Genomic DNA, 15,080 nt, shown 5'->3' with positions numbered 1-15,080 from the left:
GTTATTTGTCTGGGGGGGGGGGGTGTAGTGTTAAGATGGTATGGTATTTTTATGTTGTATTTTTAAGCAAAGGGAGTTATACTCCAGTCTAGTAGGTGGCAGTAATGCAACATTTTTTGGATGCCAACCGCGGTTAAACCTTAAATCGAATAAGAAGTCGGTAGACGGCATTGTGAAGCCGGGAAGGACCTTCCCGCAACACTTTTTGATGTATTTATTTTTTATTAACATCAAATCAATACAAAAAGTACATGGGGAACACAGTTATATATAAAGAATATACAACTGACATTTGGTCAAGGGTGTACAATATCACATTTTCAAGGACCTTAACGGACACACGTTTATAATTCTACCTTCCCGCAACACGTCACGTTTTGCTATTTCCGGGCAACGTTCCTTGCCGGGGCTTGCCTTCTTCCAAAATAACTCGTGACTGTTCCATGCTTTATTTTTGTATCTAGACTAGAGCTACTGTACTCGTCCTGTGCTTATGGGGCGAGAATACTCCCGCAGTGAATTTTTAAATACACTAATATAGGGCAAATATGTAGAAATATTAATCTTGAAATTAACTTCAGGACAACGAAACATGTGGAGAGTACAAGGGTTTGTTGGAAGAGGTGAGCGAAATATAATTGACAATGTTCTGTTTAGTACTAACATTAGCTAGCTAACCTTGCTTATGCACTCACGTCGACGCTTGCTAGATGTGTCTATAAAAGTGTCATAATAATGTGTTAGATTTGCAATTGTCCAGCTCGTTAATATTTTATTTTGTCATGACTACTATTATGCCCACCAGCTAGAATCATTGACAGGCTTGATAGCAAGTTCTCTCATATTCTAGAATGTTTTAAAACGGGGGCCGGTCATTCTCAGTTTGTCTTAACTAGGCCATACTAGTTTCTGTTCCACATAGCTATAATTCGTTTTTCTGGGTGTTTTGATTAGCCACAGCCTCCACCCTGTCAACTGTGATCAATTCTGTTTTGGTTTCAGACAAGTCGAGGTGTCTGCATAACATTGACTAACTAGCTAACCACTGCTATAACCTGTTTGGTGACACCACCTTATGTTACTGTGGTTTGTTTGAACACCCTTATGACGAGAAAGACCTGATTTGCACAGAATAAACAAGTACTCCGAGCTCATTTTATTATAATGCATATCACATATAAAGGACAATGCTTGTACTCTGTGTTTGTAACGTGCAGAAATGTAGACAGTATTAGCAATTGGGAAATTCCATGGTAACAGAATGATGCTGAGACTCAGATTGTTCACTTTGAAATGTATGCCAAACAAAAACCAATGATTGCAAAACTTTTGCATCTGCACTGTTCAAGTAAATGTGTTTTAGTACTATTTTCAGTGGAACTGTTTGTTAAACATAGTCCTTGTTATGGGTTGTTTTAACTTTGCAATCATTGGTTTGTTTGACATTTTAAAGTGAAAAATCTGAGTCTCAGCAATATTCTGTAGAATTGCCCAGTATCTTCCAGGCTATACCTGGCTGCTTTGCTGAATGAAGTCAACTTCTTCTCTACACAATCACAAACCCATCTCTTACTCCTCTGCCACCAGTTTTGAGCCGGTGCCATGGCACCGCCCCCCTGCGCCTGTCTCAGAATCACCACGTGGAAGATGAGGTCATCAACACCTCCACCCTGCTCTCCACCGGCTGTCACTCTCCCGACAGCAGGTAACCTCACCCCTTCATTCATTTTTTTATTCCTTATAACTGGAACCTCCATCAGGAGCTAGCCAGCTAGCTAGCTACTAGTCTTTGTTAGCCACTGCTAGCGGTCTTCACATTTAGCTCGGACACCAGCCAGCCTTAGCTCGGACAATACCAGCCAGTCTGCACAGCGCGATATCAACCCAGAGCATTTCGGACCGCTTCTCTCTACCACATCACCGGATTCCTGCCGCTCTGGATCATTACACTGGATCATCGCAGCTAGCTAGCTGCAAATGAGTGACTAATTTTAGCTAACGCCTCTGTCCCGAAGCAGGCACCAGTTAGCCCTGAGCTAGCCTCGAGCTAGGCCCATATACCAGCTAATTCTAAGGCTACAATACCTCTTTTTCCAATTGGCCTGGACCCTTTATTGTCGACACGGAGCCCCGTCGATCCATCACGACTGGTCTGCCGACATAATCGCCCGATGTGTTCTCAACAGGCTATTCCGTTACGATGTTGCCGAAGAACCATCTGCTAGCATTAGCATCGTTTTGGGACACTACGGCTGGCTATGCTTTCCTCCTGGCTACCCCTACCCCAGCAAACAGCTCTGCACCCTCCGCAGCAACTTGCCCAAGCCCCCCCGCTTATCCTTCACCCAAATCCAGATAGCTGATGTTCTGAAAGAGCTGCAAAATCTGGACCTCTACAAATCAGCTGGGCTAGACAATCTGGACCCTCTTTCAAAAATTCTGCCGCAATTGTTGCAACTCCTATTACTAGCCTGTTCAACCTCTCTTTCGTATCGTCTGAGATCCCTAAAGATTGGAAAGCTGTCGCGGTCGTCATCCCTCTTCAAAGGGGAAGACACCCTAGACCCAAACTGTTACAGATAGATATCTATCCTGCCCTTTTTTTCTAAAGTTTTCGAATGCCAAGTTAACAAACAGATCACCGACCATTTCGAATCCCACCGTATCTTCTCCGCTATACAGTCTGGTTTCCGAGCTGGTCATGGGTGCACCTCAGCCACGCTCAAGGTCCTAAACGCTATCATAACCGCCATCGATAAAAGACAGTACTGTGCAGCCGTCTTCATCGACCTGGTCAAGGCTTTCGACTCTGTCAATCACCGCATTCTTATCGGCAGACACAACAGCCTTGGTTTCTCAAATGACTGCCTCGCCTGGTTCACCAACTACTTCTCAGGCAGAGTTCAGTGTGTCAAATCGGAGGGCCTGTTGTCCGGACCTCTGGCAGTCTCTATGGGGGTGCCACAGGGTTCAATTCTCGGGCCGACTCTTTTCTTTGTATATATCAATCATGTTGTTCTTGCTGCTGGTGATTCTCTGATCCACCTCTACGCAGACGACACCATTCTGTATAATTCCGGCTCTTCTTTGGACACTGAGTTAACAAACCTCCAGACGAGCTTCAATGCCATACAACTCTCCTTCCGGGGATTCCAACTGCTCTTAAATGCTAATAAAACTAAATGCATGCTCTTCAACCGATCGCTACCAGCACCTGCCCGCCCGTCCAGCATCACTACTCTGGACGGTACTGACTTAGAATATGTGGACAACTACAAATACCTAGGTGTCTGGTTAGACTGTAAACTCTCCTTCCAGAGACACATCTCCAATCCAAAATGAAATCTAGAATCGGCTTCCGGTTTCGCAACAAAGCTTCCTTCACTTATGCTTCTAAACATACCCTTGTAAAACTGACTATCCTACCGATCCTTGACTTCGGCGATGTCATTTACAAGATATACTACATTTATTTTGCTGAGTAAAGTGTTGGAGTCTATCACTGTGCCATCTGTTTTGTCACCAAAGCCCATTATACTACCCACCACTGCGACCTGTATGCTCTCATTGGCTGGCGCTCGCTTCACATTCATTGCCAAACCCACTGGCTCCAGGTCATCTATAAGTCTTTGCTAGGTAAAGCCCCGCCTTATCTCAGCTCACTGGTCACCATAGCAACACCCACCCGTAGCACGCGCTCCAGCAGGTATCTTTCACTGGTCACCCCCAAAACCAACTCCTACTTTGGCTGCCTTTCCTTCTAGTTCTCTGCTGCCAATGACTGGAATGAATTGCAAAAATCACTGAAGCTGGAGAATTATATCTCCCTCACTAACTTTAAGCATCAGCTGTCAGAGCAGCTCACAGATCATTGCACCTGTACACAGCCCATCTGTAAATAGCCCACTCAACTACCTCATCCCCATATTGTTATTTTTTTGCTTGTTTGCACCCCAGTATCTCTACTTGCACATCATCATCTGCACATCTATCACTCCAGTGTTAATGCTAAATTGTAATTATTTCGCCACTATGGCCTAATTATTGCCTCCCTAATCTTACTACATTTGCACACACTGTATATAGATTTTTCTTATTTATTTTTTTATTTTTTAATTTATTTCACCTTTATTTAACCAGGTAGGCAAATTGAGAACACGTTCTCATTTACAATTGCGACCTGGCCAAGATAAAGCAAAGCAGTTCGACACATACAACAACACATAGTTACACATGGAGTAAAACAAACATACAGTCAATAATACAGTGAAAAATAAGTCTATATACAATGTGAGCAAGTGAGGTGAGATAAAGGAGGTGAAGGCAAACAAAATATAAAATATATATAAATAAATAAAAATATAAAAAAGGCCATGGTGGCGAAGTAAATACAATATAGCAAGTAAAAAAAACACTGGAATGGTTGGTTTGCAGTGGAAGAAAGTGTAAAGTAGAGATAGAAATAATGGGGTGCAAAGGAGCAAAATAAATAAATAAATACAGTAGGTAAAGAGGTAGTTGTTTGGGCTAAATTATAGATGGGCTATGTACAGGTGCAGTAATCTATGAGCTGCTCTGACAGCTGGTGCTTAAAGCTAGTGAGGGAGATAAGTGTTTCCAGTTTCAGAGATTTTTGTAGTTCGTTCCAGTCATTGGCAGCAGAGAACTGGAAGGAGAGGCGGCCAAAGGAAGAATTGGTTTTGGGGGTGACCAGAGAGATATACCTGCTGGAGCGCGTGCTACAGGTAGGTGCTGCTATGGTGACCAGCGAGCTGAGATAAGGGGGGACTTTACCTAGCAGGGTCTTGTAGATGACCTGGAGCCAGTGGGTTTGGCGACGAGTATGAAGCGAGGGCCAGCCAACGAGAGTGTACAGGTCGCAGTGGTGGGTAGTATATGGGGCTTTGGTGACAAAACGGATGGCACTGTGATAGACTGCATCCAATTTATTGAGTAGGGTTTTGGAGGCTATTTTGTAAATGACATCACCGAAGTCGAGGATTGGTAGGATGGTCAGTTTTACAAGGGTATGTTTGGCAGCATGAGTGAAGGATGCTTTGTTGCGGAATAGGAAGCCAATTCTAGATTTAACTTTGGATTGGAGATGTTTGATGTGAGTCTGGAAGGAGAGTTTACAGTCTAACCAGACACCTAGGTATTTGTAGTTGTCCACATATTCTAAGTCAGAGCCGTCCAGAGTAGTGATGTTGGACAGGCGGGCAGGTGCAGGCAGCGATCGGTTGAAGAGCATGCATTTAGTTTTACTTGTATTTAAGAGCAATTGGAGGCCACGGAAGGAGAGCTGTACGGCATTGAAGCTCGCCTGGAGGGTTGTTAACACAGTGTCAAAAGAAGGGCCAGAAGTATACAGAATAGTGTCGTCTGCGTAGAGGTGGATCAGAGAATCACCAGCAGCAAGAGCGACATCATTGATGTATACAGAGAAGAGAGTCGGTCCAAGAATTGAACCCTGTGGCACCCCCATAGAGACTGCCAGAGGCCCGGACAACAGACCCTCCGATTTGACACACTGAACTCGATCAGAGAAGTAGTTGGTGAACCAGGCGAGGCAATCATTAGAGAAACCAAGGCTGTCGAGTCTGCCGATGAGGATGTGGTGATTGACAGAGTCAAAAGCCTTGGCCAGGTCAATGAATACGGCTGCACAGTACTGTTTCCTATCGATGGCGGTTAAGATATCGTTTATGACCTTGAGCGTGGCTGAGGTGCACCCATGACCAGCTCTGAAACCAGATTGCATAGCGGAGAAGGTATGGTGGGATTCGAAATGGTCGGTAATCTGTTTGTTGACTTGGATTTCGAAGACCTTAGAAAGGCAAGGTAGGATAGATATAGGTCTGTAGCTGTTAGGGTCAAGAGTGTCCCCCCCTTTGAAGAGGGGGATAACCGCAGCTGCTTTCCAATCTTTGGGAATCTCAGACGACACGAAAGAGAGGTTGAAAAGGCTAGTAATAGGGGTGGCAACAATTTCAGCAGATAGTTTTAGAAAGAAAGGGTCCAGACTATTGTGTTATTGACTGTACGTTTGTTTATTCCATGTGTAACTCTGTGTTGTTGTTTGTGTCACACTGCTTTGCTTTATCTTGGCCAGGTCGCAGTTGTAAATGAGAACTTGTTCTCAACTGGCCTACCTGGTTAAATAAAGGTGAAGAAGAAAAACTCCTTCCCTTCAAACCTCCATAGTGTCCCCCCTCCTTCCCCCTTCTGTGACGAGCTCTGCGGCCCTCTGCCAGCCTTGCAGCTGGTTGCATCATCCTGTGGCCCTGGCCTGTTTCCGCTGTGCATATATTTGTATTTATTATGGATCCCCGTTAGTTCCTGCCAAGGCAGCAGCTACTCTTCCTGGGGTCCAGCAAAATTAAGGCAGTTATACCATTTTAAAAACATTACAATACATTCATAAAAGATTTTACAACACACTGAGTGCCCTCAGGCCCCTACTCCACTACCACATATCTACAACACAAAGTCCATGTGTACGTGTGTGTATGTTATCATGTGTGTGGATGCATGTGTCTGTACATATATTTGTGTTACTTCACAGTCCCTGGAGTTCCATACGGTGTGTTTTTTAATCTGATTCTACTTGTTGGTGTGCTGTAGGGGAAACGGAGATGAACACCCTCTCTCACTGAGGCGCCTGCCGTGATGGTTTAATACAGCAGAGTAACTAGGGGATAAGGAATCTGACATGTAATGCGTAACTAATAGATGCACACACACTACATTATTAATGTTTTAAAATGTATGTCACTTGTGAAGTCTTGTCTCTAATGTCTATTTTGCCATTTTCTCAGACCCCGGTATGGCTAGCTGTCGCTAATGGGGATCCTAATAAGTCAAATCAATCAAGTTTCTATATCATTTATTCATATCATATTCTTTCTCTCTTAGCTCTCAGAAAGGGGACGATGGAGACAAGAGGAGGAAGAGGACCTCTCAGTTCTGCTACGCTGGGCTCCCCCGCTACACTGCCTTGGATGCAGTTGGCTGGGTATTGGCTACTTTTCACACATTAAGATGCAAGTATAAAGCACATGGCACACTTGGGAAAACACAATGACCTGTGATCTCTCTGTTAAGGGGGCAGCTGCGGTGCTGTTGATGCAGATCTGTAGGAGGATCCACTCTCAGTTCTCTGGGAGTGACCCCAACCAGAACCCCAACACAGGATGCCTGACCATCCAGGGAACCCTGCAGAAGTGTGGCTACCGCGTCCTACTGGAGAAAAGTGAGTCCTGCTACACCCACTATAATCCCAAGCAATTCATCCTGTAAATGATATTGAGCTGTGACATTCAGACGAGGGAACTCTGAAGCTCATTTCGCTGCTCAATTTCAAAGCTTTCTGGTAGTACATGAATGCAGAATGAGTCTGCTCTCCTTCCCACTGTGTTTGTCCAGTATCTCGCCGTGACGTACTGCCCAGAGGGAGGAGTGTGCACTGTCTGCCCCAGAGACCGAGCCAGCAGGTCCCGAGCCAGCAGGTCCCGAGCCAGCAGGTCCCGAGCCAGCAGGTCCCGAGCCAGCAGGCCCCGAGCCAGCAGGCCCAGAGACAGGAGCACAGCAGTCCCAGGAGCAGCTACAGCAGCCCTGACCAGTTTCATGAAGACCATCTGACTGCTGACAGTCACCTCTCTGACCACAAGAGGGCAACTCTGAGTCACGACTCCTCTGGAACGGGTCAGTCTCACATTCTACCTTTACATGTTAAGTGTTTGGGTAACAATATTTATCTTATAGTCTTACATCATGCTTTTCACAAAGCCATGCCTGCCAGACTACATGATAAAGCAACATAGTAGAGGGCTGCATTCCCGTGGAACGACCGTGGGACCTGCAGGTCCCGACAGAGATCATTGCGGCTCGGTCTGCATTTCTCTTGCTCCGCACGGGGGCGGTCAGACAGACAACTTTGGGATGAATTTATTTTTGGAGTCCCGCAGATCATTTGGAAACGGTCATGTTTTTGCTTTGTATGCGTTAGCCTGCCTCTCCTGTCATCGTTGGGCGCGCCAGGTCACGTGTGCCTATAGTATGTGGCGTCAATGACATAGAGTAGGCTGCCTATGTATGGGCAGAGAATCCCGTGGCACTCATCTTTCAAAGGACAAACTTCAATATGATTAGGCTGTAGTTCACTACAGTGTCTGGAAATAAGTAAATAATGGCACTGGAAAGAAGTGGAGGGCGCTCCACCATCGTGAGGGAGGTGCAATCAAGACGTGATCATCGTTGAAACGGAACATGTGCTCCACGTGCTGCACCTTTTTCCCTTATCAATACATATTCATTAATCAATCGTTCCCCTCCTAAAAGGTAGGCTATATCCTATATGCAAAAGGTAGCTCAAGTGTCCCCTCATCATTCTTGCTGCTTCAAGTTCATTAGCCGTACCTGAGATCAGGTGCGCGTGTGGTCTCACTTAAACTAGTAGGCTATATTCTATGCAGAGGGCAGCTATCTTTCCGAGGAAATTAACTTCTTAAATATGATTAGGCTGTAGTTTACTGCATTGCCTAGAAATGCATTTTGATCATCCGAATTTGTCGGTCTGAAAATCGTCCCACTCTAAAAGGTAGGCTATAACGCGTAGCTCAAAGCTGTCCCTGCAACTCTGCTCTCTTCAAAATACGTCTGCCATATTGGCTGATACAACCCAGTAATACAGATAGCCTAATGGGCCACACGAGAATCTCTGCTAATTTAACCTATTAGGTTATTTTTGCGCATTTGATATTGCGCTATAGGCAGCGAAATTGCTGGGACCATGGCTGGCAAGCGAGTTGCATCACATACTTCTAAAGTAACTTTGCGGTACTGCGGTTAGGTTCGGGACTAGTTCTTGCGGTAGCAGGTGAAAGTCGGACAGAAAGCCAGCGGGCGCGGTATGAAAAGCTGCCGCTGCAGAGGGGATGATTTTTTAAATCTTTCCATGTTACAGAGGAGTCATCCTTTTCAGAGTCCTCCCAGCCTGAAGACAACCACAGAACCAGAGACAGGGAACAGCCTGGGCAGCAAAATGACCAGGTGAGTTTTTAGGCTGATTCATTCCTCTGATGGTGAAGCTGCTGGTCTCCTGTTGATGACCTTTGACTCTGACCTTTGCCCTCTGTGTTCCTCAGGACGCCCTGGCGGGGGCGGCACAGAACCTCCAGCAGGTGGCCGACTCCAGTGTTCCTGTAGTCCTCAACATCATCGGTCTGAACAGTGCTCAGACTGGGGACTATGAGGCAGCCTTCTCCTGTTTCCTGGCCTCTGCCAGACAGGGCTACAACAAGGCCCAGTTCAACACTGGAGTCTGTTATGAGAAAGGCAGGGGCGTATGCAAAGACGAGGAGAAGGTAAGAAACACACACTCAATCTTACATGCAGTCAAACTCACACGTGCACACAGTCACGTGCACATCCAAGCACACACACACACACACACACACACAGTGAAACTCACACAATCAATTACACAATTCCTGTCTTGTGACTCCCCTCTTCATGTTCCCTGTACAGGCTCTTGAGTTCTACAGCCAGGCAGCGACAGGGGGTCACAGTCAGGCTCAGTACCGCTGTGCCAAACTCCTCCTGAACAGCAGAGGGCAGCAGAGCACACAACAGGACCTGGACACAGCCATCAGCCTGCTGCAACAGGCTGCCTCAGCTGGGCTGAGAGAGGTGAGGGAGTGTGTGTTGTGTTGTATATGTAGAGAGTGTGAGACGTTGCCTAAAAGAGAACATTGGTATTTTTCTAACAGTCTTTTTCTTTGAACTTTCTTCCGTTACTCTTTCTCTCAGGCTCAAGTGTACCTGGGGTCTCTGTTCTCGCAGGAGCCAGTAAGAGACGGCGTTAAGTCAGTGCACTACCTGAAGATGGCAGCAGAGAGCGGAGTGAGTGACTTCCACTACACTTAAAATCTACAACTGTAATTATAGCCCACGGTCTCAATCATAACCTGGTCTCAGTTCAGCGTGATGTGATGCTGATGTGTGTTTCTCTGTCTGTGTGTAGGACAGTGAGGCCCTGCTGTTCCTGGGTCAGTGTTATGAGAGTGGGTTCGGGGTGTCCCAGTGCTTCAGAACAGCAGTTGGGTTCTATCAGAGGGCAGCCCAGGCAGGAAACAGCCAGGCCAAGACCTTACTGGCGCCACCCTTTGGACTGGAGGGTAAGGACAGAGTCCAAGACAGACACAATTCAGATCTATACTTAAGCCTATTTGCACTGATTCATGTTGTTTACACAAATCTGAATTAAATACAGAAATGGCCGTAGTCCTATATTATAACCATCTTCTTCTCTCTCCCTCTATAAGATGCCGTCCTGCGCTCTATCCGTTCTTCCCCATGTTTCTCCGTTGCTGACCGCCTGCGTGGAACTCTCTCCACCCTCACCTCCCCTGTCCCTCCCTCCAGTCGCTCCACCCTCCCCCACTCCTGGAGCACAGGGAGTATGGGCCCCCCACCCATCCTGTCCTCCCTCCGCCCTCTCACCCCCAGCTCTGAGGGGAACGCCGTGAGGTGGACTATAGGAGCAGGATAGTTGGCACCACAATCATGAATAATATAATATATGCCTTTTTAGCAGACATTTCTATCCAAAGTCACTTAGTCATATGTGCATACATTTTACATACAGGTGGTCCCGGGAATCGAACCCACTATCCTTGCGTTGTAAGCACCATACTCAACCACATTGGTCCTCTGTAGCTCAGTTGGTAATCTATACCATAAGGTTGAAGAGGGATAGCATGGTCAGATGTTTAACCTTACTGACACAACCCAGTATTTAATGTCCCTCTTTCAGCACTTCTATCTAGATTTGTATATATATGTGTGTATTTGACCACAGGTCAATTTGTTGAAGAATGTGTATAAGTATGGGAGATACGATACATCTGAAAGGTAGGCATGTCAAAGGTTTTCTATGGCTTTACCTGTTAGCTTACTTAAAGACGCAGTCTGGGATCTTAAGCACTTACAAATTCATATCATATTGTACGAATTGCAAAGAAAAATGTTTGCAGGACATAACATATCATATGGATGACATGACACAATTTTCAGGGACCCATTTTGGCCTGTGAGCGCTACTTTAAAAACTACTAGCTGAAATTGTACAAAAGCTCTGGAGCGTGACTAATAACTTTAGTAATGTTCCTACAAAATGTTCTCGTGGCACAATCTTGGCCAGTTTTTGTACAACTGCCCTATGGGTAGAAAGATGGTATTGCGATAAAATGTGTGCCTTACTAAGTCATTGTAAGTACAGGATCCCTTGTATTTACTTGACCCCCTTTCTTTATGTGACTATTCATCTTGACTTCATTAGTTTGCTATTTCAGTAATGCTTTGCATGTGTAAACTGTTCTTGGCTACCCATGGTATCCAGTGAGGCTGAAGAATGGGGAAAACAGCAAGTACTTCTTGGTGGTGGTGGATGATGTATGTCATGTATATTCTCTATGCATTAGAAGCACTACTGTTGCTGAACGCACAAGGTGTCCAACACCAATAACAAAAAAAATAAAGCTATTTTCTACCACTGGGCCTGTGTCACTGATATTAGCAGAAAATGTATTGAAGTATTTGTGAACTTGTACATTGTGTCGTAAGCTATTGACATTGTCTTTGTCATTGCACCAAGGGAAAAGGAGCTACAGCTCTATTGGACTATACCGTCATCTGTGTCTAGTTAGACAATCGCCTGTGGCACTGCAACAGTTGAAGGTCCTGTAGCTTTTTATACCGGATTATGAATGTCTTATTGGAATCTGTTCACTCTTGAGGTGCTGGCTCTGGCTGAAATTATATACACAATCACTTTTTACATGGATGCCAAAATGGTACTCTATGCAAAAGAGTTGATCAATTGTCAGTGTTTCATTACATCAGTTGAATACCACTATAAAAACCAAAATAGCAGATTTATGATGGTGCTCTGGCTCTGCGTCTCTTCCGAGCAGCTCTGCGCACACAGCGTCCTGCGTCCAGCGCTCTGATTGGGTCCTGGGCGCTTGGGAGGCAGTGGCGCAGAGAGATTAGCTTTAGGTACCAGCACGGGAGGAGACCAGAGAGTGATGTGATCTGATACGTGTAGCTACGGGAGGACTCGCGCTTAAAAAGCCGGAGTCACTTCTCTGTCCTATATCAGTGTCGTCGTTGACGTGTCGTCGTGGCATAGAAGCACGATTGTCAAACGCGGTGAGTGAATGAATGGAAATAAAGTGTGTGCGGTGCGCGTTCGCCTTCCAGAGCGGTGACGTGATGGGGAGAATATTGGGTGGGAGAGACGTCAGAAGATTAACTGCGTCTGATATGTATAGCCTACTGCCTTCTAGCGTGTTTCCAGAATTCGCAACAGATTGTTGTTCACTTTGCAACATAGGACATTTCTGCTTGATTTATTGAAATAGGCGAGGCTGCAGAACGGATCATAAGGTTAGAAAGGTTTAGGCTAATGTAACGAGAAGAGGATGCAGACACTCCACCCATCTAGTGTCATCTTTTATACGTTGAAATGTTCTAGCATTTTGGTTGAAGCTTTATGTTGGCGGCATATGTATGAAATATGTAGTATCATGTATTAATCAACTCCAGTTATTAGCCTACCACACCGTTTGAAAAATAGTTAGGCCTACCTTCGAGGCCTGCACAAATTCAAGTAAAGTCTTTTCTTTCTGAATATTCCTTAACAGGAGTATCCCCAAGCCGGTTTCAGTAATATAGGCTACAGTACAGATCTATTAGAGATTATTTGAGGTGACTATTTTAAATATTCATATCGATGCTTATAGCAGCATCTGTTCATCAGTGTGTGTGAAAGGCATATAACAACCCATCTCTCTTTCCTATTGCTATTGAGATGTGCTGTGAGAACTCACCTTCAATGTTCCCTCAAAGCTGTGCGCGGCCGCGTACCTCCTCCAGAACTGCAGCGCAGAGACGCAAGATATTGAACTTCACTGAGTTCGCCCCATTAGTTTGCACTATATAGACTCAACGTTTTTTTTCTGTGATCGATTCAACATTATATCAGCCCATTTTCAATGCAACAAAACCAGACAACGCTAACTTTGCCAGATTGAGTCTGTGATTTTGTTGTAGGCAAAGCCAGAGCGCAACGAAGTATAATTCTATTGGCGCTGGTAGCCCGCAAGCGGCCTTTCAATCACCCGCGAGTGAATGCGCTTTTCAGATCAGATCAGATCTCAGAGCCGCGCGTGTGCACATTTGTTGATATTCTTTGCTAGTTATTTGCCAAGTTATAGATAAGTATAGGTCACAAACGTGTAGGCTACATTTTAAGATGTCTTTAAAAAGTCAGTCAGGTAAAAAGCTAATGTCATAATTAAAGGGGCAGTGTTGTATTTGGAGACAGGCTTGAATATGCAAATAAGCTAATAGGCTAATAGGTAGCCTACAGTGTCTAATTCTCTGTATGGTAATAATAATACATTGTATTTTGTAAAGTGGTTTCTTGCATTATGCAACACAATACGATGCTATTTACATTCACCTATTTGGCCCATGGTGTTACAGACCAAGTAAAGCATGCCCTTCATTTAAAAAAATCTATATTCAATGTGTGCAAATGTAGTAAGATTAGGGAGGTAAGGCAATAAATAGGCCATAGTGGCGAAGTAATTACCATTTAGTATTAACAGTGGAGTGATAGATGTGCAGATGATGATGTGCATGTAGAGATACTGGGGTGCAAACGAGCAAAAAAATAACAATATGGGGATGAGGTAGTTGAGTGGGCTATTTACAGATGGGCTCTGTACAGGTGCAGTGATCGGTAAGCTGCTCTGACAGCTGATGCTTATAGTTAGTGAGGAAGATATAAGTCTCCAGCTTCAGGGATTTTTGCAATTCGTTCCAGTCATTGGTAGCAGAGAACTGTTCATCAGGTAAAAACGTTTTTAAAAGTCTCATGCAATGCAGGCCTGCATTGAACACCACATATATGTAACTATAGGCTATATCATAGAAATCAAAAGCTATTTCCATGTGAAAATGTTATGGGTTTTGCTCCATTGGTTTTGTTGGTAGGCCTACATTATGCTCAAATAGCCACAATAGCATATTGGCTACTGTCTAAAACTGTACGGGTACAACCTCAGTGTTCACTGTAAACGTGCAGCAGAAGTTGCACAAAATTCTCACAACGTTCAAGTTTCCGCTCGCAAGACCTAACATTTGCTCAGTGCCACAAACAATTAGAGGGAACATTTCTCGCCTTTGAAACTAACTTCTAACCTGCTTTTGTCGTGAGTGCTGCTCTGACACCTGTCCCACCTACGGTATGTAGAAGGCTGTATCTCATGCCTGACTGTATGTTATCTACAGGAGTCTATGATTATTCTCTGACACCTGTCCCACCTACGGTATGTAGAAGGCTGTATCTCATGCCTGACTGTATGTTATCTACAAGAGTCTATGATTATTCTCTGTCACCTGTCCCACCTACGGTATGTAGAAGGCTGTATCTCATGCCTGACTGTATGTTATCTACAAGAGTCTATGATTATTCTCTGACACCTGTCCCACCTACAGTATGTAGAAGGCTGTATCTCATGCCTGACTGTATGTTATCTACAGGAGTCTATGATTATTCTCTGACACCTGTCCCACCTACGGTATGTAGAAGGCTGTATCTCATGCCTGACTGTATGTTATCTACAAGAGTCTATGATTATTCTCTGACACCTGTCCCACCTACAGTATGTAGAAGGCTGTATCTCATGCCTGACTGTATGTTATCTACAGGAGTCTATGATTATTCTCTGACACCTGTCCCACCTACGGTATGTAGAAGGCTGTATCTCATGCCTGACTGTATGTTATCTACAGGAGTCTATGATTATTCTCTGACACCTGTCCCACCTACGGTATGTAGAAGGCTGTATCTCATGCCTGACTGTATGTTATCTACAGGAGTCTATGATTATGCTCTGACACCTGTCCCACCTACGGTATGTAGAAGGCTGTATCTCATGCCTGACTTTGTTATCTACAAGAGTCTATGATTATTCTCTGACACCTGTCCCACCTACGGTATGTAGAAG

The 15,080-nt window shown here is 44.8% G+C and overlaps 2 protein-coding genes across 5 annotated transcripts in view; both read left to right on the top strand.

Annotated features, from left to right (window-relative positions):
- Nucleotides 1-409: 409 nt before the first annotated feature.
- On the top strand, nt 410-11,558 carry LOC139581359 (DAP3-binding cell death enhancer 1-like). Of its 3 annotated transcripts, XM_071411018.1 has the most exons (12): nt 451-623; nt 1,588-1,705; nt 6,916-7,015; nt 7,105-7,252; nt 7,426-7,523; nt 7,554-7,704; nt 8,966-9,051; nt 9,147-9,365; nt 9,529-9,690; nt 9,811-9,903; nt 10,025-10,178; nt 10,326-11,558. In XM_071411018.1, the coding sequence occupies exons 1-12, from the start codon at nt 593-595 to the stop codon at nt 10,550-10,552; spliced, it is 1,587 nt and encodes a 528-aa protein (XP_071267119.1). In that variant the 5' UTR covers nt 451-592; the 3' UTR covers nt 10,553-11,558. The 3 variants fall into 3 exon arrangements, with proteins under 3 accessions (XP_071267117.1, XP_071267118.1, XP_071267119.1); XM_071411016.1 differs by having other exon boundaries at nt 410-623; nt 7,426-7,704; XM_071411017.1 differs by having other exon boundaries at nt 439-623; nt 7,426-7,704; nt 8,984-9,051.
- Nucleotides 11,559-12,036: 478 nt separating this feature from the next.
- The window catches only part of LOC139581357 (amyloid beta precursor protein binding family B member 2-like), a 60,096-nt gene continuing 57,052 nt past the window's right edge, over nt 12,037-15,080 (top strand). For both annotated transcript variants that reach the window (XM_071411015.1, XM_071411014.1), the window contains exon 1: nt 12,037-12,213. The gene's annotated coding sequence lies outside the window, so the exon portion shown is untranslated. The remainder of the gene's footprint in view (nt 12,214-15,080) is intronic.

This window comes from Salvelinus alpinus, chromosome 7 (genome assembly GCF_045679555.1).
Source record: "Salvelinus alpinus chromosome 7, SLU_Salpinus.1, whole genome shotgun sequence".
NCBI classification, from domain to species: domain Eukaryota; kingdom Metazoa; phylum Chordata; class Actinopteri; order Salmoniformes; family Salmonidae; genus Salvelinus; species Salvelinus alpinus.
The sequence above is the reverse complement of the archived record's forward strand: the minus strand, read 5'-3'. Positions and strand labels throughout refer to the sequence as shown.